At 44.7% G+C, this 27,509-nt stretch overlaps 3 protein-coding genes across 5 annotated transcripts in view; 2 read left to right on the forward strand and 1 right to left on the reverse strand.

Annotated features, from left to right (window-relative positions):
• Positions 1 to 175: 175 nt before the first annotated feature.
• ndc1 (NDC1 transmembrane nucleoporin) lies at positions 176 to 9,067 on the forward strand. Its single transcript, XM_060058597.1, has 18 exons — positions 176 to 316; positions 559 to 679; positions 783 to 884; positions 1,040 to 1,214; positions 1,323 to 1,449; positions 1,562 to 1,670; positions 1,884 to 1,935; positions 2,102 to 2,234; positions 3,251 to 3,343; positions 3,459 to 3,540; positions 3,690 to 3,854; positions 4,089 to 4,325; positions 5,103 to 5,215; positions 5,385 to 5,435; positions 6,224 to 6,287; positions 6,405 to 6,505; positions 6,769 to 6,929; positions 7,327 to 9,067. Exons 1-18 carry the CDS (start codon positions 278 to 280, stop codon positions 7,388 to 7,390), a joined length of 1,989 nt encoding a protein of 662 aa, XP_059914580.1. The 5' UTR covers positions 176 to 277; the 3' UTR covers positions 7,391 to 9,067.
• A 157-nt stretch (positions 9,068 to 9,224) lies between these two features.
• dcaf8 (DDB1 and CUL4 associated factor 8) lies at positions 9,225 to 17,763 on the reverse strand. 3 transcript variants are annotated; one of them, XR_009526914.1, is made up of 14 exons: positions 17,669 to 17,763; positions 16,903 to 16,976; positions 16,716 to 16,805; positions 15,843 to 16,507; positions 14,767 to 14,907; positions 14,406 to 14,500; positions 13,949 to 14,059; positions 13,709 to 13,839; positions 13,165 to 13,272; positions 12,465 to 12,595; positions 11,432 to 11,551; positions 11,084 to 11,200; positions 10,795 to 10,899; positions 9,225 to 10,520 (listed from the first exon to the last, which is right to left on the reverse strand). XR_009526914.1 is itself a non-coding variant. In XM_060058598.1 (13 exons), the coding sequence occupies exons 2-13, from the start codon at positions 16,937 to 16,939 to the stop codon at positions 10,413 to 10,415; spliced, it is 1,854 nt and encodes a 617-aa protein (XP_059914581.1). In that variant the 5' UTR covers positions 16,940 to 16,976; positions 17,669 to 17,762; the 3' UTR covers positions 9,225 to 10,412. The 3 variants fall into 3 exon arrangements, 2 of the variants coding, with proteins under 2 accessions (XP_059914581.1, XP_059914583.1); XM_060058598.1 differs by lacking the exon at positions 10,795 to 10,899 and having other exon boundaries at positions 17,669 to 17,762; XM_060058600.1 differs by lacking the exon at positions 10,795 to 10,899 and having other exon boundaries at positions 17,495 to 17,729.
• Positions 17,764 to 18,771: 1,008 nt separating this feature from the next.
• Positions 18,772 to 27,509, forward strand: part of vav3b (vav 3 guanine nucleotide exchange factor b) — a 52,312-nt gene continuing 43,574 nt past the window's right edge. The window contains exons 1-2 of the mRNA XM_060058593.1: positions 18,772 to 19,261; positions 22,894 to 23,010. Of these exons, the coding sequence (XP_059914576.1) occupies positions 19,058 to 19,261; positions 22,894 to 23,010 (321 nt within the window). The 5' untranslated portion in view covers positions 18,772 to 19,057. The remainder of the gene's footprint in view (positions 19,262 to 22,893; positions 23,011 to 27,509) is intronic.

The raw sequence follows: 27,509 nt of genomic DNA on the forward strand, positions 1-27,509 counted from the left end.
TATGTATATAGTAATTGTTTACACCATAAACTGTATACAAATGTGACAATTCTATGTTTGAAATAACTTAATTTGTCCAGTAAATGATGCTGCGTGATATGTTACTCTCCATTGAGAACAGGCAGTGACACAGACAGCTTCTACGCGGGGTCCTAGAAAGGTCCTTTGAATGCATGAGGCGCGCGATATGGGGAACGTATCTTACTGCAAAAAGACTTGGAAGTAGGAGTGAATTAAAGACACTGCCGTTGCATTTTGGATTTAATTTTCCACCGACATGTTTTCCGCGGAGCAAAACTGTTGGTTTGTACGCAAGGCAAGTATTGTAACTCACCCCGATTTCTTTATAAGCCCCCTTACTTGCTAGCCGGATCTGTCAACTTCTGCTAACCAGGCAGCTAAACATAAGCCCAGCCCAGCACAATGTGAATAATCGTTCTAACTTTTTCTTGATCCATTTTTTAAAAGTATGATCTATGCTAGAAACAAACGTCCGATCAGCCACCCCCTCGTAGAGTTTGTTTATGTCATTACAACGAATGATAAGGCTGTGTGTAGGTGGTTTGCTGGAGAGCTGCTGCCAGCATCGCTTGGGCTGTCCTGTTGCTGCCTCCGGTCACAGCCCTGTTCGTAGTTCTCAGCAGAGTCAGCCTCTTCCACCCCATCGAGTGGATCACAGGTCAGCGCTCACTCCATCCCGTGCTCCAGACGACCCGCTACCAATAGCTAACATCATCTCTGAGTGTATTTTTCTAAGGCTTTGTGTTTTGTGTTGTCTACAGAATGCCTGTCTATTTTGACGAGTGCCAGTACCATGTTCTCCTTCGTTTTGTTATGCGGAGTGGTGGTCGTGGTCGGCTTCTTCAACCTTGAGTACTACACGGGTAAGTGAATGGCATGGTTGTATGGTATGGTAGAAACGTGTAGACGTGGTGCTTTTGTTTTTCACTGGCGTTAACATCTTGCAAAAGTATACATTCTGAAATGTGTAACATTGGTTGCATGCTAAACTTTCTGTTTCTGCCTTTTTCTTCTGAAGTTACCCCGTCCATTGCTTGCTCAAAAATTGCTCTCCTGGCTCAGCTTCTCCACCCTCGGCAGTGTCTTCACGCCGTGGTCCACTGCATCATGGGGGTGATAGTGGCCTGGTGTTGTGCCTTCACCATTGGTCCCAGATACCAGAATCTTGCTTCCGTGTGCACTCTGGTTGATGGGTAAGAAGACCACTGTTGTTTTTATGCAAGGTGCTATGCTTTAATCATTGGTAAACAAACTTTTGGTCGGTTTCCTAGTATTTATTTTGTTGTCATTTTTCTATGCAGTGATCCTCAGCTGTGCCTGAATGAATACCACCTTGTCTTGATCCTGTTCGGGGCCTTTGTTGGCTGTAGTCACAGTCTGTTTGGTGTCATGCACAACATGAACTATGTGCCCTTTCATGCAGTTCAGGTATGTGTTAATAGTTTATAGTGGTGTGAATTACATACTGGCTGGGTAATCACAAGGGCTCAGGATTCGGTTTATCGTTAATCTTTGTCCTTTGCTTCGTTTCCCACTCTAGCAATACAAATATCTTCGTTTCAAGGGAAATCTCCCATTGGTGGTGAAATGCAGTGCCATTCAATCTCTCTATTTCACCAGGAACTTCCTTGCGGTTTACTTCTTTTTGGGTAAGTCCCACCCTATCTGGTGCAAACTTAACTTTAATTGGACAACTCACCCTAACAGCCCTTTCACTGTTATGGGTTGATATTTTGAAGATGCCATGAAGTTTATTTGCATTGGTGCACCTTGGACCAATTGAGGGTAACATGGTTGTTACCCTCAATTTAAGACATACTTTTTGATCCCTCAACATCAAACTATTTTCATTCTATCTGCAGGTTATATCCCTAGATCGTGGCTCTGTGACACACTGAGTCTTCAGTCGAACAGGTTCGTACTGCTGGTCGTGCCATACCTCTTAATAACACACACATGCATTGTACACAGTATCAGATAAGTCCTTCACATCTTCTCCTTCCGTGCCCCTGACAGGGACCCGTACCTAATTGGACATTATATATATGTGCTCTTCAATGGTCCATCCCTCTCTCCCCAGCTCTCTGAACCCTCTGGACAGTATAGCAGGGCTGCTGGACCTCGCCATGCTGTACCACCTGTGGATCAGTGGCACCTTCCTCCTCCTCACCTGGTACCTCACCGTACTGCTCTTCAGGGTGTTTGTCACTGAGGTATGTTCATCTGACCAATTTGGTCCTAAGGGTCAAAAAGCCTGCCACCAGCAAATGGCGCTTGGACTTGAATCTGGTTAAACGAGTCAGGGTTACATATTTAAATAATTGTCACATTTTTCCACAAACATCCTTCGATGGAAGTTGTTTACTCAAACGCTAACACGCAATGAATGCAGACACTTCATTGCATGTATGTTAAAAGTGTGCCATGGATATCGTCCGGTATATTTGTTGTTAGGGAGAAACTGGAGCCGCACTTAAGTGGAAGGGGTTACCACAATCAGACACGCAGGATGCTATGCATGACCTATTCTTAATTATGGCATGGATATCCTGTTGTTGGGTAGAAACCAAAGCCACTCTTGTTAGAAGTACTTCCAAAACATTGAGTCTCTTTGTGCGATTGTCATTGTAACTAGCATCCATACATTCAGCCTACGAAAATGACTTTTTAATTTTGTTTACATGTACCTTTGTCATTATTTCACTTGTTTGAGCCACTAGAGGGCAGTGTTTCTCTTAGAATTAGGATATATATATACATATATTATAATCCCATAATAAGATTATGGTAGCCTAGCCTGACATCGACAGACCAATTCGCAAATGCGTAGTGGTCTGGAACCTCTGTTCATTTTTGGATGTCCATGGGTTATCATCAATGGACGCAGGCCAAAATCTTAGACATAATTGGATAGTCCGTCATCCAATCAGAGCAAAGAAACATGCGACACATCGGCAACAGCCATCCAGGTGGTTTAACGTAAATGCCTGAGCTGTGCTGCCATAGGGCGCCCCTCTGTACAGTCATGGTATTAAACCCGCCCCATATTGGATAAACGGTTGTGATTGGCCTGACCCGGTTCAATGTCTGCTGGAATTGTATCTGAAACGGAGGGGGGCAAGACTCCTATACAAGAGGAAATAAAACATGAGCTAACAGAGTCGTCTGGTTGCTAGACTATGATTTTAGGATCTGACATCTGCCCTCTGTTTAAAAACACAACCTCTAGGTGTACAACTTTCCCGTGCAATCGGTGTTCACTGAGCAAGCCGATCGGTGTCTTCCCAAAGTGCTCCCTGGCCAGCAGCCCATGGTACTGAAGGTAAACAATGCATTGAGTAATGACGACATGCCTTTCAACATCTATTTTACTCTGATCATTTGGATAGACCACCTTAACCATGGGGTTTAATTTGTTTTCCTCCTTCGCAAATTAGTTTCTAGCTCTGCAGGACTTGGCTCTGCTCTCTCAGCATTCCCCCTCACGGCGGGCCCAGGTCTTCAGCCTCAGCCAGCCAGGTCTGTCATCCACCCCCACCCTCCCCCCAATCCCCCATGACTCAGACAGTAAAATCCATCTCAACACGGCTTCAACACAAATTCCGGTGATGATGGCTCCTTTCCGTCAGGTGACCTGTCTGTCCGTCTGTCTGTCTGTCTGTCATCAGGTGGTCACCCGCACAACTGGAACGCCCTCAGCAGCGAGTGTCTGTCGCTCCTGGCCGACCTCACCCAGAGGCTGGTGGCCCACCACGAGACCGTGGCCATCAACGGGCGGGCCAAGCTGCATTCAGCCGGCAGCGACAAGAAGTCGGTGTCCAGTGATAGCTCGGGTACACCACGCTCTATATCGTTTTGCGCTTTGCGACTATGTGCAGTGTTTCTACAGACCCCGGCGGCGTAATGAACGAAGCATCTCTAAATCGTCATACACTGCTCATGCCAATCGGAGATTGTGCTGTCCAATGGGGACGCCATAAACACAAAATCAGTGGAAGAAAACCGCGGGCCGTCATTTCCTGAAGTGTGAATTATTCCATCAACTCCCAATGTGTGTCTTCCACCAGGCCTCTCGGCCACCCAGGACATCAGCACCCCCAGGTCGGCCTTCCTGCGCCCCGCCGGGGCCGCCGCCCCCATGAGCCCCAACACCGGCCCCTTCACCTCAGACCTGGACAGCCCCTTCTCCTCCCGGGCCCTCCGCCGCCTGGCCCCCCACCTGGTGCCCAACTCCCCCTGGAGCGAGACGGTGCAGAGCCCCCACCTGTTGAGGCGGGGCCCCCAACTCTGGTCGGCCACCACAGGTAAGCCCTGGTGGTGGTGGGGGGGGGGGGGGTGGTGGTGGTTGCTTTAGTGACTAGCACAGACTACAATACTAATAATACGTTTATTATTATATAGCGCCTTTCTCATACCCAAGGTTGCTTTTATTTTTATTTTTAAAGAGCACACACAGAACAAGACGGCACAACAACACAAATAAAGATAGAATATAAATAGGGGGGGGTCTATGCAGTGGTGGCGGAAGAGCCGAAGTGTTGGAACAGAAAGGTGTTGAGATGAGCGTTCAAGAGAGGGAAGGAGGGACGGTGACACCGTTGGGAAACGCAATGCATTGAATTGGCCAAAGTGAAGCTGGATATGTGAAGACGGGTCCAGAATCAAGAGAAGGTATTAAAGATGCATTGTGGAAGGGAATGCCTCGAGACAAGCACCTATGAGGAGAGAAGGCCAGAGAGTTTGGTTTCAATGGAGTCTCCTTTTATATTTGTCGTTAGTTTTATTATCAATTTGTTTTGATAGCCAAGCTGTTTTGGCTTTCGGTTTTTTCCTTGTGAACCACACTCCACACAGGCGGTGAAGGCAATTTGACTTCAATCCATTACAATTTGGCATCCATTAAGTTGACGTGCCAAAAAAAGCAACCGTAGTCTTGTTACATTTGAAATGCCATCTGCTGTTTATTTTGTTTTTTTTGCGGGGGGGGGGGGGGGGTCGGGGGGGGAGAATCGGCTGTGGACCACCAACATTGCGGCCATATGCTAAACGACATCACCTTTATGTCTTTTCTCCTCCTGCAGATACTGGGACCAGTGGCAGTCTGTCTCCATCCCCTACCTCAGCGCCCTGCCCGCACCCGGCTGAGCCCAAACCCAGCCCCGTGACACAGTTCCTCCGCAACCGAAAGGAACAGGTGCTCACCCTCATAGGTTCCCCTATGATACGTATAGATAAACAAATAGAAATTCAAACGTCTTTCTCTTTTTTAAAGAAAAGTGTTACACCCTTTTCTAATTTCAAAAGAAAGGGAAATTTCAAGCTCATTTCTTTCTTTCTTCTCCGTCCCAAACTCTCCCGTTCAGGTGAAACACTTCCTGGGGCGGCGTGTGCTGGTCATGTATTTGTTCAACAAGGTAAGGTTGTGGGGCACGCTGGCGGAGCCAGGGAGCAATTGTGTGTTCCATGCCCGCTAATCTCTCCCGCTTACTGACAGCCTGATTTATTTATGGCTCACCTATGACTCCTGCTCAGATTTGTATTGGATTTTGCTAGATCACCCAACCGCCTTCCTATCAATTATTCGGGCTTTGATGGCACCAGCTGGTTTTCCATCCTTCTACATGTTACCATTAGTCCTACTGATTACTTAAAGGGCCCCAATCAAGGAGTCATGTAGCACAACGTGTCCTTCCAGTAATATGAGGAGCTCCATATTTCCATGGGATTGGCAGGGAAAGCTTTTGAATAGGTTGGTTTTCAGGCTGAAACCTTATCGATCCAAGACAATATATACATTTCTGTGTTTTTTTAATATTTTCCTTCCTATCCGTTAAAACTAAATCATAGGGTCTATAATTGCTTTGGTGGGTTGGTAGTCATTCTTGCTGTAGTGTAGATTTGGTTCTATTTCAACCATTTTCTGTCCTTCTAACCACATAGTGTGCTGATGAATAAAGTAACTAAACAAACACTGTGTGGAATCTGCAGCCTGTTGATTCTTCCACTGGTTTGTTCAAATGCTGCTGCAAGATTTGGCATAGTTGGTCTCCTTACTGCTTGTGTTTGGAGTTCTGGTAAATAAACTTGGAAACTAGATTATAGTACGGCTATTTAGCAACAAAGTTCTAAAATGATGATGTGTGTAGCCTCATGCAACCAACGGATTTAATGTCCAATTCAATGAAGTACCGTTTGCCTACAGCTCCCAGAAGCCTCTAGTCAGGCCCTCTTTGCAGACAGCCAGTCACACATCTGGGCCCTGGAAGGTGAGATGGTTCTGGCTTATTATGATGACAGACTTGGTTTATTTTCAAATGTTGCTGTACATTCGTATTGCTGTTTGTATTAAAACGTATATACATCTCCTTTGGCCTCTCCACTAGGGCTGTCTCACCTTGTGGCAGCCTCCTTCACTGAAGACAAGTTTGGCGTGGTCCAGACTACGTTACCCAGCATTCTCGGTAGCATGCTAGTCCTACAAGAGGTAAACTGCTATGGCTTATTCACAATGCAAACACGACTCCCTAAAGAGTCCAAAGTATGGGTTAACCCTAATCGTACGATTCAAAGGCAACATTGGATTATGAGGCCTCTGAATTGTATGAGAAGATAACAATTAATGTATATAAAGACCTGGAATATTACTTGCCGCCTCAGTCAAACAAGACTTTTTCATATCAATACTTTCAATATTTATTTTGCGTTTTGTATTTAATGTGTACCGTCTCTCCCTTCCAACGCCTCCAGGCGGTGGACCGCCACTTCAAGCTGCCCCACGCCTCCAGCAAGCCCCTCCGTTCGGCCTGTAGCATGGGCGACTGCACCTCAAAGACGCTGCGCTTCGCTCTCAGGGCCACCCTCAAGACCGCCATCTACAGGATAACCACCACCTTCGGGCATCACTTGAAGTAAGGCTGCTGGTTAAGCAACCTAGGGCTGGGCGATTAATCAAATTTTTATGGCGATTTCGATTTTTTTTTATGTTTACTAAATGTTTTAGTAACAGCTGAATACATATCTGTACATTATTTTAGATTTGAACATTTTCTTTTTGGCCATTTTGTGTATTTTGGTAAGGCAAAATCTCAAAGTTCTCAGTTACAATTTGTTCTTTGAGAGAGACATGCTGAATAAATACACCATGTTTTAACTCAAAAATAATCGTTTGAATAATCGTGATTTCAATATTTATCAAAATAATTGACCATGATTTTTTCCATAATCGAGCAGCCCTAATGCAACCCCTTGTTATTTAAAGAAATCCAAGGAATTCTTTTTCACATTTTCTATTTCCTGTTCATCCAGTGCCATCAAGATGTCCGCCGAACACCGGAAAAGATTGCAGCAGTTCCTGGAGTACAAGGAGTGAGACCCGGACGCGCACGGTGGCTTTTGGATTAAGACTCCAAATGAGACTGACTTGGCTCTGTGTGTGTGCAGACACCCGTGTGGCTTGAGCTTTGTGACCCTACAACAGTACCTCTTTTTGATATTTCTGACTGCGCCTCGTCATTTCAATCCTATCCGCTGTGGGTCGCCTCGTGTCTTAACATGCAATGGGGAGAATGGCACCTCCTAGTGCACAGCAACGGTACTGCAATGACACGCCTCGAAGATCATCCTGAAAGGGCTTTATTTATACAACACCTGTGAACCAGCCTTGGTGTTTTTCTTTGTTTTTCTGGCTTGGATTGGAGTTGCCACTATCAGAAATGAGAAGGTGTTCCCTCTGCCTTTGACTCTGGAGGATTCGTCCTCAGTTGAATCATGTACAATTTGTGATTTCATTTCCTTCTCCACACATTCATCCTTTTAATTCGTTTGGAACAAAGGCGGGTTTGTTGTCGACAAATAAAGTAGAATCTTGTTTTAGTAGTTCAAGCAATGTCGAAAGACGCCACTCGTTCTGTGTGATCTTCAGGGTCTCCGTTACATCTTTTCGCTCTCCAAATCAAAAGTTAGCCCCTCCAGTTTGATAATACTGTTACTTGGCGTTGAGTTTTTATGCCCACAAAGGTAAACACTAGGGAAATAAAATTATCCAGATGTTTCCTTATCTCTGCATGGCAATCTGTTAACTTCAAGGATCATATACTGTATATTTGTACAAAGACTACAGCAGTTCAAGATGACGTGTTTGATTAAACACTTTTGGCTCAATGACCCAGTTTGTTATCTATTCCTGCCTCCATTGTTAGACTGATCGACCAATGTTTTATACAGGCATTAAATAGCCATTGCAGAGCCAAGGAAAATGAGAAGTCCAATGAAAATTTAGATCCAGAGACCCACTTTTAACATTTACTATTAGTATGACACACGGTTTACAATAGCCTCCATAGATCGTTCTGTCAGCAAATCTCGATGTAATGTTTGACACGTGTAAAAAGCACCATCAATTCATTAGTTATTTTGATTTCATTAGTCTTTCGAAAGTAAATCCTCAAACAGTTGCAATGAAAAAACACTTACATTTCACACAATGAGGAAGCATAAAAAAATGCAGAGAAGGACCACTGTCTTTTTGTTTATTGCACAAATCGTACATTATTTTTTTTTCAAAACCAAACTGGCAGAACGCAAGATTAGGCAGTGATGGGAAGAAACTTGTTCAAGAGCCTAAATATGTATACAAGAACAAAACAAATACAGCCAGCAGGATCATCTGAATATGATTTTGTTTTATATACCAACAGCTTAAGATCTAAAAAAGATACATTGGTTCCTAAACAAAGGGAACCAAAACTATTTGGAAAGTCAAACTGTGTGCTCCAACTGCACAATACAGACGAACGCGTGCTGTAAAAGGAAAAATAAAAATGTCTCGTTCCTCTTTCGATTTTCAAAATTACTTTGCTCTCATATAGAATATAAATCTCTGCATTAATACCAATCAAATTTTTTTGACATCTTGTGTTTTTTTTTATATTCAGGAAGTCAAACTTTTTTTGTATTCTTTTTTACAGTTTTATCATATATGTATATATGTACATAGAAATTCAACTATACTAGACTTAGTATAGAAAATGACTAAAGCTGGACTTAATCGCTCACACAAAAAATGACTTGCAAGCATATTGATCCCCCTACATATTATCCTTCTTTCCATTCTCTCTAAACTGGCTTCATCACATCACAAACTGCCTTAGTTGAACCGGAGAGATTTGTTACTCAAGTGCAAACAATATCTTTTTTCCCCCTGCCCCTTGGCTCATAGGCAGTGACCGAACTACAAGCCACGTCTGTCCGCCCCACTGAAGGATCGCATCCAGGGCCAAGTGCGGGGACGATGAGTGAGAGGGAAGAAGTAGGTAGAGAGCACTGCTGGAAGCAGATATCAATTCATCCTAAGGACAAATACGCTAAGTGCTAACCCCTCCACTCACAAAGACAGGAAAAAAGCAGACAGTAGAAATCTGCTTCAAGCTGAAAAATATACGACTAATCCTTTATGGAATGAAATCCTGGAGCTAAGGGGTAGTATGAGCACAGGCGTTACGATCGCTAGCATGTTGTTGCTCCCTCCAAGCCCCCCCCCCCCCCCCCCCACGTCCGAGTGCCCAAGTGCACTGTTTGTTTTGTCTGCGTTTCAATCTTCGACATCCCTGATTTCAAAATACACTCGATGGGGGGGGGGGGAAGAGAGAGAGAGCGAGAGCGAGAGCGAGAGCGAGAGCGAGAGAGAGAGAGTGAGCGAGCCACAGTACAGTATGGCAACAGTGCCGTTAATTGTTTGTGTGTTATTCAGGTAGGGGTTGGGGGTGGGAGGGACATTCTGCGCCTATGCAAAAAGACAAAATTGTAAAGCAAAGCTAGAAACAAGAGATCATCAGCCAAGAAATTAGAAGATGCGCCACATTATTGGTACGCGTTCCAAACGACGAGTCCAAGGCCTTCCTTTCTGCCCAAGACTAATACTGTACATAACCCTCCTCATCAAGGGGTAGCTGGGGGTTACCCGGACCTAAAGACGGGGGGTGCTGGTGATGTCGCAGCCTACCGAAACGGTGCCTAAATGGAGGTGTTGGTCTGTTCATACATGCACAGTATATCGTTGTTGGTATTTGGCAGGAGTATAAGAAATATGTATGGACATACAACAGGACCTCCCGAGTGATTTCGTTATAGGGGGTCGAATAGGATTTTTGACAAAAAACCAAAACAGACAGGATTTGTTAATTGCATATGCCATCTAGAAGTCGCCCGTTTTGTACACCTCTAGCAGGAAAACTAACTCTTTGTGTGTGTGTGCATAAAGCGTTTGGTAAATTGTCGTGTGTGCCAGTGTGTCGCTAGTGCTTGCCCGTAAGCATCGATTTTCTAAGGGCAACAAAGTATGAGCGTGTGTGTGTGTGTGTGTGTGCGCGCTTTCGTTACTACGCGCTTGTGGCTCAAGAAGACATGCACTGGACGTGATCTGGGCCTCCGTCTTCTTCGTCCGACGAGTCTGGAGAGCTCCAGGATTCGTCCGTGTCACCATCGGCCCCCTCTCGACGAGCCTGGGAGAGAGGAGCGACAGAGAATCAGGAGCTTCCGTGATCTTGAGAATCGAAATCAGAAGCGTCCGTGATGGACAAGACTTTCAACTCAAAAGCAGAAAGTTGTTAAAAGCCAAATGGATATTGTTGATATAGGGATCCAAATACTGTGACATAAGCCTTCCTCAGTTGATTTGCCATATTGCGGAACAGTACAAACAGTAACACGAAGAGAAAAATAAAAAAAGGAACATTTCAACACCAAAAAGGGGTATCATAGTATTTGTATGTGTACCTTTGGAGAACGGCCCACAAATTATACACAGCGACTCTTGAGTAAAAAGGATCGGATGACCTCCTAAAAATTTGGGTGCTCTCCCAAATTTTGCCGTACTTGTACCTGTACATTAACAAATAAAAATCTTTCATTCATTCAAATTTACAGAAGGAGCCTCTCAACTTTCTTACTGACACCAAGGCATCACGCTCCACTGGAATATAATGACCCACCACTAGTGTCCCACTCCACATGGTTGGGGGGGGGGGGGTGGATAGGTTCTAGGGACCGTAAGACGAGGGCTCACCCTCTGGGGCCGACGGTGCCTCATGTGGCGCATCAGGAACCACAGCAGCTGGGTGTCGTACTGGTCGCCGTGCCGCACGCTGTCCTGGTCGCGCTCCCGCTTGTTCTTCTTCATCACCTGGAGTGAGTGAGTGAGTGAGTGAGTGAGTCAGTGGGTGAGTCAGAGCGGGGTATCAAAAGTGTACAACCGAGAGGCGATCTGATGCCATTTGTCTGCAATGAGGATCATCTTAATGCTACGAGATCCTGATACATCATCCAAATCTGGTATGGTAATTACAATAATAATAATAAACACAATAGCGATAACCCTGCTCACGGCACAGTGAGGAAGGGAGCGAGTGGATACCTCCTTGAGGCCCTTGAGGCCAGTGGGCTGCTCAGCGGTGGGGGTCCACAGCTTGACATCGTGGTCCAGGCCGCTGGTGGCCATGCCGGGCAGGTGGGGGTGGGGCTCCAAACAGTTCACCTGCAGAGTCAAGGAATCCTTTTAAAGGCCGTGTTCCAGGGTACATTTTCCCAACTAATTTGTGCAATTTGCTTGTTGGTTAATAAAGATTGAAACTGTTGTCCATTGTATTTAATGTTGTTGGGTATCACAAAAGGGAACGTCATACGAAAAAGTAGGTACTATTTTAGCCGTTTGCTGTTGATTCTCATCCCCCCCAGAATGCATTGCATGACGTCACGTTGGGGAGACAACATGGACAGGGGGATTGAGCAATTAGAGCCGTGTTTAAGGCATTACGCATCCCTAGTCCCCACTATCATGTAATGTCACGAATGGTGTTTTCAAATGCAGTATGCATTACAAAGGCACTGGTTTGAGGATAATAATAATAATAATAATAAGACAGTATCTTAAATATCTACAGCAAATAGCAGAAGCAGATCAGAAACGGAAAATCGGCAGCATTTCACACGTAGGAGGAGCAATAGTGGCTTTGGCTGCAGCTTTCGGTATCACATCAGGGGGAACAGATCATAAACACCACTTTTTTGTGTAAAATACAGAAACTGCGTTTACAATCTTTTAACACAAACTGAAGTATTGCAGTAAACTGAACTCGAGCCCACAGAACAGCAGTTCATGAGAAACGATACTTTGCATTTGAAACACAGAACTGTGATCTCTAGTTTCTGTATTGATACCGTCTCTCATCCCCACTAGACTCCTCTACGCCTCCCATCCCCCTGGGATCCTCTAGCCTCCCATCCCCCCTAGCCTCCTACCCACTCTAGCCTCCCATCCCCCCTAGCCTCCTACCCACTCTAGCCTCCTAGCCTCCCATCCCCCCTAGCCTCCTACCCACTCTAGCCTCCTAGCCTCCCATCCCCCCTAGCCTCCCACCCCTTCTAGCCTCCCATCCCCCCCCTCTCACCACTCCTCCGAGGTCCCCCTCTATGAACTGGACGATGCGGGCCGAGTACTTGTCCCACAGGTAGATGTGGCCGCAGTCGCTCCCGCTGACCACAAACTCACTGGACGGCCCGTAGAAGTTCACCCCCTTCACTGAGGGAGGAGAGCGGGAGAGAACGGTTTTGAGTGTGCGTGCGTGAACCAGTAGCCACCAAACACCCCAGGGCTAGCCCAATGCTTTTGGTCACGTGACAAGATGCCGCCGCTGCCGCTGCTGTGTTGCTCATTTCTCAGTGGAGAGCTTAGCAAGCTTTGCCTCACAAAAAGGATTAAAGATTTTGTTGGATTGCGTCGAGACCAAAAGCCTGCTTTCAGTACTCACATAGGGCCCCCAGCGGAAAGCGTTACACAGAGGACCACTTCCTCAAAGTATGGCACATTATAACACCGGTCAACTCAAGTCAACTCTGGGTTCACCCCGTTCATCACCTGTCCTCAGCCACATATCACGAGGGACAGACAATGGTCTGGTGGAATTCTAAACAGGTTACATCGAGGGCTTTGGTGTTAAGCCAGCCGAACGGCACTAGTTGAGACGAGAGCTTTGGGACTTAACAAATCACTTCTCTCTTATAGCAGGGCATCCATGAAGCGTGAATAAATCAAATAAATGAATAAACAAGACGCCGCTGGGATGGGGTGGGCCGGTGACGGCTCCTTACCTGTGGCGTTGTTGCGGTGGCCCTTGTACCTCCTCCGGTAGTCGGCTCCGTCGCTGTGGCTCGAGTCAAACAGGTAGATGTCCTCGTCGTTGTAAGTGGCCAGCAGTTCTGCAAGGATGATGCTACAACTGACCATGCGCGCTTTCACAGTGTCTGCAAGTTTGGTTCATGCACACTAAAAAAGTACCTTTCACAATTGGAGTTCATCTCTATTCTAGGACAGTGTTGGATAAAGTTTAAGGGGACATATTATGCCAACGTTGCTCATCTGTCCGACATACATCTAGGTGGACACGCCCACCTGTGTCATCAGATTTCTTTCAAAACGGCTTGTTAATCACACTCACACCTGGTGGTATAACATGGTCCCTTTAAACTGAAGAGCCAACATAAATAGAAGCCAGCCATCCATCTTAGTTAACTTGGTAGACGAGCAAAGAACTAATCAACAGTCAATAAGCATTGGCGCTTGTGTGAGCAGGTGCGACCCCCCCCCAATGGCTGAACCGAGAAGCCAACTCCAAGTCGTGGACCAAATGTTTACCTGTGCCATCGTGACTGTACACCAGGCAGGTGATGTTGGTCTTGGACTCGCTGGACACCAGGTGAGAGGGGCAGAACTTCTTCAGCACGCCGTTGTTATCGTTCTCGTTGATCTTCCTCTGGTCGTAGATCCTAGACAGAGATATGAAGCATTACATTAAAGAGCTCAACCCTTAAAAACACCATCATTTCATTATTAACAGAGTAAAAAGGGCTTTGTGATTTGTTGCTGGACGGTCACCTGATGTACTGATCTCGGCCGCCCACTGCGAACTCGTGGGTTTTGGCAGGATTGACAAAGATAGTGTACAGCCCAACTTTCTTATCGCCCTCCTTCACAACCGTGAGTTTGCTGGAACAAAAAAGGAAAGCAAGAACCACGCTTGGGTCTCAGTTGGTTCATTGGGTTTCAGGCAGAAGATAGGCCGCAATCAGCTTCTGTGTGCTACTGTGTGCATAACATACTATTGGACCTTGACCCCTTCATAACAGACATACCAGTGATGGGGAATACAATAGTAACAAGTAAATCTGAGTGGAACGTCAACCATGGACCATTGCATGTCGACAGAGGTCATGGGTTCAGTATCTGGCCAGTTGGGAAGGGGATTATGTTCTATTGTGTGCGTGTCCGTGTGTGTTTTTATGTGTCTCTGTGTGTGTGTGTGTGTTTTTGTACGCGTGTGATGAACACTCACTTTGCGGGTCGGTCGAGGCGCAGGTCAATACCAAACACCACCGCATCCTCCCCGGCCGAGAGAAACGAACAGGGAGAGTCGGGCTCCAGGGCCAACTGGAACGCGCACACACCGCCACCAACACATGATCATCATCAGCACTTACAATAGAGGAAGTTAAGTCTCACAGGGCTTAACAGACATACGTTTAAACGATATTGGATGATGACATTTCCCCCCGTGACCTCAAACGGCTCAGGATGACCAGACAACCAGAGAGGAAGAGGCGGAAACTTTGATCATCAACGATGCCTAAAATCGGCCTCCAATCCACTCCATGAAATGAAGTGGTCAAATGCGAAATGGGAGTGGGGGCGTGTACCTTGTGGGCGGCCCCTTTGTGCTGGGCCACACGCTTGGTGCTCTTGCAGCGCTGTGTGGCGGACAGCTCGGCCACGCGGATCTGTCCGTCGCGCGCGCACATCGCTAGGGTGCTGTCGCCGCTGTGAGGCAGGAACTTAGCCTGAGGGAAGGGCCACACGTAATTAGTGGGTTAAACGAGGTGGCTCATCGCAATCAGAAGGACAAAAAGGTTCCACTGGTTTCGATTTGGTTGTGCAGGATTGCAGATTAATTTCACTTTGTTTGCGTGGAAGATCATTCACTTTAATACCAGTTGAAACATTTGGTTCAAATTTATTCCATCTTCTTGCAGCTCAAAATGTGCATGCATGTGACAAGTGCTTCCCCAAAAAACATTGGGGACGTCAGATTGTTCCCTACTTGGCAGCATGGCCAGCTCTATCCAGCAGTATGTTGTCGACTGAAGGAAGGTAGTTAAAGGAGACATTTTATAGAACCAGGTGTGAGTGTGATTAGCCGTTACAAGCTCTTTTGAAAATCGGCCTCTTCTGACATCTCAAGTTGGTGTGTCCACGTAGATGTATGCTGGATAGATCAGCCTACCAGCCTACCGAGTGGACTGTAGCAAACATTCCTCATCTATCCCTATCTATTTATAGATTTTCAAAACGGCTTGCAACGGCAAAACACACTCACAACTGGTGGTATAATAGGTCACCTTTAAAGGTCCCATGACATGTCTAGGTGGACACGCCCACCTGTGATGTCATAAGGGACAGATTTCCAAAACGGCTTGCAATGGCCAATCAACCCACACCTGGTGCCATGCCATGGGACCCCACTCTAGCCTCCCATCCCCCCTAGCCTCCTACCCACTCTAGCCTCCTAGCCTCCCATCCCCCCTAGCCTCCTACCCACTCTAGCCTCCTAGCCTCCCATCCCCCCTAGCCTCCCACCCCTTCTAGCCTCCCATCCCCCCCCTCTCACCACTCCTCCGAGGTCCCCCTCTATGAACTGGACGATGCGACCTTTAAAGTACATGCAATCGCTCCTATCCAACCCAATGACCCCACACCCTTCAAGCCCCCGGCTGACCTGGAAGACGTTGCTCTTGTGGCCGCTGTCAAACTCCAGCACGGCGCGGCGGACGGCCCAGTCCCAGATGATGACGCGCAGGTCGTCGCTGCCCGACGCCAGCCGCGTGCCCGACGGGTTGAAGTGCAGCGTGTTGACGCAGCCCGTGTGTCTCTCCAGCCGCCCCTGCAGCTCCAGCCGCTGCACCAGGCCGCGGGCGCCGCACACCCGCCGCACAAACTGCTGCGAGTTGCGCCCGATCTCCCGGGAGCGCAGCGAGGGCACCGCCCGCCAGGTGGGGCCCCGCAGGTCAGTCACGTCCGAGCCCAGCCACATCTCCATGGCCTGTGCGTCCTCCTCGTCCTCGTCCTCCTCTTCCTCGTCCTCCTCCTCGTGGTCCTCGTCGTCGTCCTCGTCTTCGTCGGTGGTGGAGGAGCGGTTGGGGACGAGGGCCGGTCGGTTGCGCTTCCTTGCCGTTCGCCGGGCGCCGTCCGACGCCCTCGCCCGCTCTCTCCTGGCGCCCTCGCGCTTCCGCCCGCCGTCCTCCGTCAGGGAGAACAGGCCGCCGCCGTCCATGCTGTCCGTGTCTTCCTCCTCGCGTCCTCCCTCTCCCCCAACCCCTGACTCGGCGTCTGAAGGTGCAGAGGGCTCCGAGACACGAGACCCTTCTCCCGGCTGATTGGGGGCTATGGGAATAGGGAGTTAGGTTAAATAAACCTATAGATTATAAAAAGGAACAAGATAAAAAAAAAAAGGGTGGTCAAAAATAGTTTCATTACAAAGCACAGACTAGTAGGCGGGCTGGGTATGAACTCATTGAAAAACAGTGGTAGCCAAGTTAAAACAACAATATTTTAAAAAGACTGTACTGGAACTATAAGAATATTTGACTACCAGTTTGTTCATCTCCTTTGCTCCCAGAGGCATTTCCTTCATCAAGTGTATCCTGTCCTGTTTCTTCAGAGATATCACTCTCAGCGACACCTGACACAAAAGCAAATTATTGTGAAATAAAAAGGTGGTGCGCATTAAACATTTTATTCTGCGAAAAATTATTTGCAACACCGTCGTGATCACTTACCGTTAGTAGCGCTGGATTTCCCGTCAGACTCTGCCATGTCGTCCAGTTTGGCCTCCCGCTATCCACAGGACAGCCTTTAATGACACATAAAACATCGCCATAGCTACTTTTAAGGACCAATTTGAACTCGACAGGTGCTACAGAAACAACTAATGCACTCGCATGATTGAGTGGACATTATTGGATGAACGCTGATGAATCATTGTCTGGTAGACAGCGTGAAAGCACTGCAGCAGGTAGCGCGGTGGACGCCAGCTATTTAACTGGCCCATAACAAACACAGATATTTCAGCCAACGCCACACAGTAGAAACCGAAACAAGAAAATCCCCTCGGTCGTCAGCTATGCCACACAGGCCATGTTGATGCCTTCTTTCACATTATGTTGTACATTATATTATCCGCAAAAACAGATCCGCTTCGATTAATCAAGCTCACATTACACATGCACGTTTTTCCAATGTATATTAAGATGTATCGACACTTGGATATCACTGTCCGGACTGGTGCCTAGCGAAGTGGGAACTATTTTTAAAACGAGCACTGAGCTTGGTAACGTTAGTCGAGGCTAGCGTGGCTAACGTTGAAGTTACCTCGAAGGCCCCACGAAGCGTACACTTGTCAGGCTCGTCCTAAATCGGATCTGCTGCCGTCGGTCCTCGCTGGTTTTAACCTGGCAGTCGTGCTATGTGTGATAAAATGACGATCTCAAAGGAAAGGCACACCACATGGATGTGCACGTGAGTGAGGGCTGAGGAGTAAGGTACCTGCGCTGGCACAAGGTTGACCGCTCTGTTTATGTTTTGACTGCAGTTTCTATTCTGTTTCCGGCGTGCGTGTTTGTTTTCTGTCGCGACCGGATGTCTCCGCAGCTCTTTAAAGTTGGATCAATCAACAATATTTAGTTTATTATGAACATAGAGTTAATCATGTTTTGCCTCTACTTCTGCTATTATTTCGATTTTATTATTTGAATATATGTATCTTATTTCCGGTGTTATACACGCTTTATTTAGGCTATTTTACAATCTAATCACAAGCGCACCTACAATAGACTGTTCTACTATGCATTGTTTTTAGGTTATGAATGGCCAGTAGGCATCTCATATAAAAAAGTCGAAATAAAATAAAAACTGTGGAAAGCATAATTATTAATTTGTTAAAACGGACCGTTTTAACTAATGGTTTGACTGGTATATCATTGGTTGATTCTTGGAATGAGTTATATTTATATGTAAATGATTATATTTTATTCATATGTTAATGTAGCCGAATACACCAATATCGGTGTCATATGTTTTTGCTTAGTGGAAATGGCAACTCACAAGAAGCTCACAAGCGTTCACTACTATGGCTATTTGTGCTATCATTTAGGTCAAACCGTATTGAGCGTAGGCCTACGTGTTATTCAGCACTTTATGTTGGCCCAGGTTTATGACGATAATCGGTTTCAAGGGAAACATCTGGGCTCTCTCACCATGGGTTACTTAGGAATCCCATTGTTCCCTTCCTCTTTTTTTGTCATAGCATACACTTATTTAATGACAGGGTCTCATAGATACCCCGCTGTTTCTATGCTTAACCAACCCCTTGATTCTCTCGTAAATCGAATGTATTAGGCCTATGCTATTCTAATGAAACTCAGAACCTTTGGCTTTTACTGTTCAGTTCAAAAGTGGCTGAAAGTAATAACCCCGTATTCATTTGTGATGATACATTAAACGGAACACAATAATTCAGGGCAGACATATACATGGTCCTCTCTTCAACCCTTTCGATGCGTTGTTGAATCCCTGCTCTGTCTGTTCCCCACTGTCTGGTCCGAATTAACTCACATGGAAACGTTAGTGAAAGAGAGGAAGAGGAAGTTGTTGTGAGAGGAGGTTCCAATCCCACACAGAGCTGCAGCCAACCCAGTGAAGAGCGGCGATCAGCTCGAACAGCAGCTCGTCATCCACCGGTTCACACGCGCTCGGCGATGCCCAAGCGCCCGAAACGACTTGCCCGCGCGCCTTACGGGAACCTTATGTTGAAGACGCATACAATGAAGAAGCTCTAAATGTGACGAACCGATTTAAAGTAGAGACGCCGTAGGCTACTTGTTTTTTCTTTTTAAGTTGGCTAGACTATGGTTGTTTAGCTTGTGTTCGCACAACATGGAGTATTGGAGGCAATGCGCGCTCTGGCTTATCAGTTGCAAAGTGCTCCCGGTGAACCACCGAGTGACGGCGGACACCGCTCAGGTCTTCGACCTGGCCCAGACCCTTCGGGACGGGGTCTTGCTCTGCCAACTTCTGAACAACCTGAAACCGCAAACTATCAACCTGAAGGAAATCAACCTAAGACCGCAAATGTCACAGGTAGGTCATAGGGGTGTTGTTTCCTCTTCAGATGCTTAACACACACTTATCGAATTCCCCTGTTTCATTAAATCACATGCTATACAAAATAACAACGCTGGGTTCAGTTCACTTCAGGACTCAATGAGGCTCAGAAAAATAAATAAATTGAAAGATGAACAGGATTAGGGGTTCGGGATGAGAAAGAGATTATTGTTTCTGTTAGCCTATGTTTTATTTATCCTACAATATTGTGGCATAATGTATACCACAAGCATGCGTTTCCCTTGTCGACCTCAAGAAATAAACATTCCCATCTGAAGACTGAGGAATAGAGGCTAGGTCAGGAAAACAAAAGCAGCCTACGACAAAAATCTTGGTTGGGTGGGGTTGGTTTCATTTTTATGTCATGGCTCATACAGTGGCAATGACAAGAGTATAGGGGCTGCTTTTCTGAAATCCTTCTGTGAGTCCTGAGGGAATGGTCCAAGCAAGGGAAGACCAGAATTCCTTTCTTGGCCACAGGAGAGACTGATATTATCTGGACTTTGATCCACCCATAGTTGGACAAACTAATGCTATTTGGTCAGCAACTCATAGTTGATGTCTAGCTTTGCCTATATAACTGGTGTTTTTTCACAAACTAGTATTTCAAATGGTGGATGGGTTTAATGACAAATAAACATAGGATCAAATCAGTGAAGGCTATATTAAAAATGTGCTTTGTGAAACATCATTAACCTTTTTGTTCAGGAAGACAACAGACAAATTGAATTGAGGAATACTTCAACAAATACAATCGGATACATATAAATACAGTACATGCAGTGAAAAAACAACCTCACATTTCGACATTCCCAAATTTAGTTATTGAAATACATTTAATATTTTATATATTAAGGCTGTCCGTTACTATTCTCAGAGTGTGTTGCTCCACATGACGTCGGGCCTCAGTACATCTGTCTGCTGAAGAGGGGGGAAACCCATCACTCTGGAGAACAATAAGTGACCGGGGCCTGCAGCTGTAGGCCGTCTTGGTATAGCTGGGAACCTCATGTGTGTCAGTGGGTCTGGAGACTTTTAAAAGGCCCTTTGCATTGTCTCCCTCTGAGGCCTCTGAGATCTTTCAAATGGAAATGCGAGCATAAGGATAATGGGCCGGGGAACGGTGTATATTATAGTGCTGCATGGTGCAGTGTACTGTGGATGAGTCTCTCTCTCTCTCTCTCTCTCTCTCTCTCTCTCTCTCTCTCTCTCTCTCTCTCTCTCTCTCTCTCTCTCTCTCTCTCTCTCTTTTTAAAATGCTCTATATTTATCCCTGGATGTGCCTCTGATCCAAGACTGCAGTGTACAGCAGGGCACAGAGCTCATGTCAAAATATTGTCTTGTGAATAAATATTGGGAAAGAAAGTAAGAAAATACAAAGTACTGTAATTCATCACAGGATTTTAGTCTTATAACATATGAGGTGTTTTTTTTCAATTTAACTGGAGTTTATTTCTTTTATCAGCTTCAGATGGATCCAATTATGATAAACGTATGAAAAACAGTATAAATCATAATGAAAAACACAAACACACAATCAGCAAGCATCCAGACCCATTGAAATGTAGGAGTCAGTCTACAAACCGACCAATAAAGTCATTGCTCCTTTTGTAATAAATCATGGTTAACCCACACACTGACAACCCTATATTAAGTCTGCTTTAAGTCGCTAAAAATCAAGACCGCTATACATCATGAATTAAACCAATTTTTTTTAAACTATTTTTATTGGTCCAGAATATAATCATAAACAGTTCCTGAAACTTTTTCAATTTTTTCTTTGTAAATGGACTTAAAAAGATTAGAGGATACACACTATGTATATGCATACAAAATGTTGATAATACAAAAAATATATATACCCCACTCCCTTCCTGCAAAAATCCTAACGTAAACAAAAAACCTAGCCCTTCATGTTAAAATACAGAATAAGTACTGCTAGTGTTACAGATTAATATTGAGTAGTCAGAGGAGCAAGATTAAAGGAAAATAATAAAAACAACCATACCCAACAGCCTGCTGGAGGAACCCCCTGGAACTGCATGTTCTCTAAGTGGTCTAAGGGGGGCTTTTTATGATTTACTGGAATAAAGAACATACCTGGTACGGCAAATTTCTCTCTATGGTCAAAGAGAGGTTGCAATTTTTTAAAGGCATGACAAATGCAAATCCTGGACTCAATAGTCAGAACAACAAACTAAATGACCTGGGGTGTTAATTAAATTGTTTTGACATTCGTTGCATTCATATACACATCTCATTAAATCTGTTTCATATTGGGATACACTCTTGAGTTGGGTAAATTATTCATGCTGTCAAATAATAAACAAATATGATTTGATGGAGAGTTGGTGATAGAGGGATGTTAAAAATAAGTATTTTATGAGTGAGTCAAAAACCTACCATAAGCAGTACTTTTAGTTCACAAGATGCATCTTGCTGAAGGATGCTTACAGGTAGGCTGTAGACATTGGGACCTCAACCTTTCACCCTGGGAGTCAAGCAAGCCTAGCAACCATAGCCAATAAACTGTGCTGATGGATCTCACATATTATGCTCAACCAATATCATATTTCCCAAGCTGTCTTACTGTAGTAACTACTCCAAAATTCGGAAACAATCGCCATCTTCATCCATTGCTGTCGTCATCATTATCCTCATCGTCGTCATCATCATCATCATCATCTTCATCATCATCATCATCATCATCATCATCATCATCATCATAATCATCGTCATCATCATTATCCATTTACTCACAGAGGGAATAAGCGCCCAAGGGGTTGTCAGAGTAATAGCAGGCGTCTCCTCGATGTGCAGCCATGATAAGCTGAGATGCATCCTCAGGAATCTTGCTACAGCTCATTTCTTTTTTTTCCCCATTTCCTTTTTCTTCTTCGCTTCCATTTTGACACATTAAGAAGCATTTCAAAATACATTTTTGTGAAGTTCAAATTATACTAAGACTCTTCCTATATCCACGAACAAAGGAGACAGAATCTTTAGCGATAGGTTCCCTACAACACAAGTTTATTTTTTTAATATTTACATGGACAAGGTGGCAAACTACACATAGAATGTGGTGGTGGCTGTACTGGCCCTTCGTGTGCGACAGGAAACAAAAACATGAGAAATGAATTTACACGTTAACATTTCAGAGCTCCGTTACAAAACACCAAAACCATGACAATTCTTGCTAAAGGGCAGTCCATACCCTAAAAACAGAAATCCCATGCTGTTCCTTTAATCTTTAATAATTCTAACCAACATGTGAAGCTCAACAGCTTTGCCGCAAAGCAAAGAATCCTGACAAGTAAAACACTAATCTTTGATCAGCTTGTTATGTTCACCAGAGCGGTTGCTTCAAACTAAACAGACGGGAAATCAAATGAGATACTGCTGCAGCCATTATCTATACTTGCAGTTGGGGAATATTGGTAACATTGATTGACGTTGATATTAGTCAGTAATTTGTCGATATTCTGGTTTACATGAAAGTAAAATCTAAGAAATAACCCCATCCTTGTTTTGTTATAACAGACCACATAACAGAACGTTTACCACCACTGAATGGGAATATTTATACGCGCCGTTGTTGTCTCTTGCAGTTCATGTGTTTGAAGAACATCCGAACCTTCCTGACATCGTGCTGTGAGGCATTCGGGATGAAGAAATGTGACCTGTTTGAGGCTTTTGACCTCTTCGACGTGCGGGACTTTGGAAAGGTGGGCTCCATTTCGTTTTGAAATCCCAATCAAAAGCTACAATCACACATTTGAGGATTCTATTGTAGTCGTCATTTTTTTTTTCATGACCGCATATTTGCAGAATTTATCTTATTATGTGGCATTGCTAAAGCTTGTAGCTCAGGAATTTTCATCCTAATTAGCAGTAGAAAAAAACGTTTTGAAGGCTTATCAGTATGTTTCCTAACACTAATGCTACAACTATACCTATCTATATACCAATGTACTAATAACTAACCATTTATAATATCAGCATGATATTTGGACATATAATTTGTGTCTGCTTGAGGTTATGTATTTTTGTCTCTTTCTCAGTGGTTGATTTCAATGCATCTGAAAAGTCAGTCTGTCTACGTTAAATGTGAATACACAGTTTTCACAAATTTCATTAATAGTCTATTATAATCCAGGCCAAAATTATTAGGTTCAAAATTGAGTAAACAAACCTGTGTTTGTGTGTGTGTGTGTGTGTGTGTGTGTGTGTGTGTGTATGTGTGTGTGTGTGTGTGTGTGTGTGTGCTGTGTGTGTGTGTGTGTGTGTGTGTGTGTGTGTGTGTGTGTGTGTGTGTTTGTGTGTGTGTGTGTGTGTGTGTGTGTGTGTGTGTGTGTGTGTGTGTGTGCTGTGTGTGTGTGTGTGTGTGTGTGTGTGTGTGTGTGTGTGTGTGTGTGTGTGTGTGTGTGTGTGTGTGTGTTGTGTGTGCTGTGTGTGTGCTGTGTGTGTGTGTCTTTGTGTGTGTGAGTATGAGTATGAGTATGCGTATGCGTATGAGTGTGAGTGTGAGTGTGTGTGTGTGTGCAGGGCCGGCCCTGACCAATTTGGGGCCCTAGGTACGATTTTTGCTGGCGCCCCCTACCCCTGTGGATCGCACAGTAAATTCGACTACCAATATTCATACACTCAGAGAAGCTGCAAAGCTTTGTCTTTGAGACTCTTTTATTTTAGATAGAAAATTAAACACACAAAAAACTTATTACAAACCAAGTAACAAGCAATGAATCATAAATACAATATAAATAAGGTATGCACAAAATACTGCAGACATTAGAACGTTTAATGATAAAAAAAAGTCTTGCAAAACAAGTGACAATGAATCATGCATACAATAATGCACAAAATACTGCATATAAATGCATGATGTTTACTAAAGGCATTCATAAGCAAAATATTAATAATAATAATAATAATAATACATAGGTTTTATATAGCGCTTTTCTCGGTACCCAAAGACGCTTTACAAAAACACAAAACAAAAAGGATACAAATGGACAGTACAGTACATACATGCATACGTACAAATACTACAAAACAACAATACAGAGAAAGATAGGACAATAAGAAAGAGAGAGGGTGAAAAAAGATTTGTCAGGTGTTGTAAGTGATGTTGAAGAGATGTGTTTTGAGATGACTTTTGAAAGACTGCAGTGAATCAGAGTTACGGATGGCCAGGGGGATGGAGTTCCAGAGGGTAGGGGCGGCAATGGCAAAGGCTCTGTCCCCTATGGTGCGGTATTTGGTCCAGGTGATGGGGATAAGGGTGTTGGCAACAGTGGAGCGTGTTGGGTGTGGGTCAATGGGGCGTTGGAGGAGATCTGTCAGGTATGAGGGGGCAAGGTTGTTTAGGGCTTTGTAGGTGGTGAGAAGGATCTTGAAATGTATGCGTTGTTTTACCGGAAGCCAGTGAAGTTGACGGATTAATAGATATGAGTTCAGATTTTAATTATTGTAAATATAATTAAATGTAGTATGGTTATCTAGTTTGGTTCTCAAGCACTCAAGTTAAGTGAAAAAAAAATGAACGGAAACTAGGGCGCTCTTTTATTTTACATGTCATGTTATTTATTTCGACATAACTACTGATACTAAGTAATCTAAACATTGAAGTTAAAGTTAGATGAATACAGTATGCAAAAAATTAATTAAAATAAATATATCTAAAAAAATAAATTGGCGCCCCCTGCGGATGGATGGCCCTTAGCATTCGCCTATACTGCCTATGCCCAGGGCCGCCCCTGTGTGTGTGTGTGTGTGTGTGTGTGTGTGTGTGTGTGTGTGTGTGTGTGTGTGTGTGTGTGTGTGTCAGGTTTGTGTGTGTGAGTATGAGTATGAGTATGAGTGTGTGTTTGTGTGTGAGTGTGTGTTTGTGTGTCTGCGTGGCCGTTCTGCCTGAAAGTGCAGTGAACAAGTGTGAAACACTGCAGTGTTTGTTAGCCAGTGGTTTTGCCTTGTGTTGTAATGTAAACTATTAAAGGACTGGTGACATGCATGTTTTCTTTCATGTTTGCTTTCCATGGTTAGCAGGTCAGTCGGTCTACGGTTGATCGCTGTTGTGGCTTACTTCTGGCTGGATTCTCCCTGGCTGTTCAAAGAGCCTGCTTTGGCTTAGTTACTGCTGCCAACAAGCACACTTAATGACTAGCCTGCATGCCATATTTCCTTAGCTCACTGAATTCCCTGAACTACTTTTTCCCGACCAGATTAAGAGCTTGTTTTAGGGCACGTATGTGCCATCTCTGGAAAGAAGCTACAGTAGATAGTTTACGGCAATTCAAGACATATATTTTCAATATATGTCAATATAGAGTAAATATGAATTCATTTTAAATATAAAGTATCTCTTGGTGGCCAAATGTACAACTTTCCCACCTGTTTTAAACAAACCAACCCTAGTAAATAGTCATCTGAATTCAAACCATGCAGGCCAGACCAGAAAGGTCTTCCCCTTGGTTTATAGACAAAACCACAAAAGCGGCACTCTGGTCTGGGTTATGGTTCCCCCGACCTCCACTCTCCCACAGCCGCCGTCTTTCTGTTCATTGTGCATCCTAAAGAAGCTTGCGGCTAAGCCTGCCTGCTGATAATCCTGGCTGCAGTCCCCAAGTAAAGCGGGTCTTCTGTTACTGTGTAATCTCTGCCATGGCCCCCATGAGGAGTCCACCATTAAACATTCAAACTCTGAGAGGGAGAACATGGCACAACCATGATTACTACTTGTTAACATACTGCGCAGCGGCAGGTTCGGCTTGGGGTATTTCAACATGGACGCCGTCCAGGGAGTGGTGTTTTGTGTAGCCTTGAAAAAAATATAAAAAAATGCTCAATCTTGGGTCAGGAGACCATCACAAGAGACCATGTCAAATCTCAGCCTAGTCTAATCTGGTGGAGTTGGGTTGTGCCAAATTGGGGGCTGTATCCACACGGTGGTAATCCACTGCACATGTAGTGACCGAATCTCTCCTCTACAATCCACTGCTAGGTCGCCATAGGTCTCGGACACCAGGCCCTCACCAAACAGTAAGAAGAGTACAGTGAGAAGTGACACGATGTTAAAAGCCCCTCAGGTTTCTCAGTGTTTCTCAGCTCTGGGTTGAGCTTGTGGTTGTCCTTCTTGCTCAACACTCGCTTTGAAGGACTTATCACCAAAAAAAGTGTGATAACAGGTTTCAGTGCTTTGTGGTTAACTTTTTTTCAGCTTCCATACGACAAGCAGAAAGTAGTACAGAATGTGAACATTGTAACGTTAAGTCCAGACACCGATCCACGGTTCTCTCAAATAAACTATTATGTCCTTCTTAGGGGATAGAAAGAGGAAAAGTGAAAACTTTAGAGAATTTATAACCCAAAAAAACACTAGTGTGGGGAAGCTTCCACGCATCCTCGTTCAGATATAAAAACAAACAAAGATCAAACATATGTATTTATTCAAAGTTCATACTCTAACCACATGAGTGTTGTACATTGCGAACACTAATGTCAAGCGGGCGGGCCTAACCACTGCCCTCAGAGAGACAGGAAGCTAGTGGTGATAAGGGGGATACAGAGACGCTAAGATCATGCTAACAAAAAAAAAGCCAAACCTCATCTGGCCAAGCTACCCTCGCACCTGATCTACGCTTCAATGATAACATTAATCTTCAAATCATCCCCTTCCATCTCTTTCTAAGCGCCACGTCAACGTGTCTCTCTAAGGATACATGTCCTATATTTACATACTTCATGCTGCTGCTCTTTACTTGCTTATAGTCCCCATTGACATAGTCTCTCTTTGTCACTAAAAGAGAGCTGGGGTGTGTTCATGTGTGGGAACGCAATGTGCCACTACCACACGCACGCACGCACGCACGCACGCACGCACGCACGCACGCACGCACGCACGCACGCACGCACGCACGCACGCACGCACGCACGCACGCACGCCCGCCCGCCGCTGTGTAAGAGACTGCAGCATCATTTCTGTCTTATCTATTACTTTTACTTATTGCGGACATCGAAAAAAAAATAATGTCTATGAATTCAAGGCATAAACACCATGTACTCTGTATATTTGGTGAGCAGAATCTGTGCTTAATGTTAAGTTGGCATAGTTGAATGATAATTTGAATGATAGAATATGAAATATACTTCTTTCCACAGTACGCCATTGCATTTGGGTTTGACCCAAGGTCGGAAGTATTTTGGGAACCATATAGGGCAAGATAAT

Source organism: Gadus macrocephalus, chromosome 8 (assembly GCF_031168955.1).
Source record: "Gadus macrocephalus chromosome 8, ASM3116895v1".
In the NCBI taxonomy this organism is placed as follows: domain Eukaryota; kingdom Metazoa; phylum Chordata; class Actinopteri; order Gadiformes; family Gadidae; genus Gadus; species Gadus macrocephalus.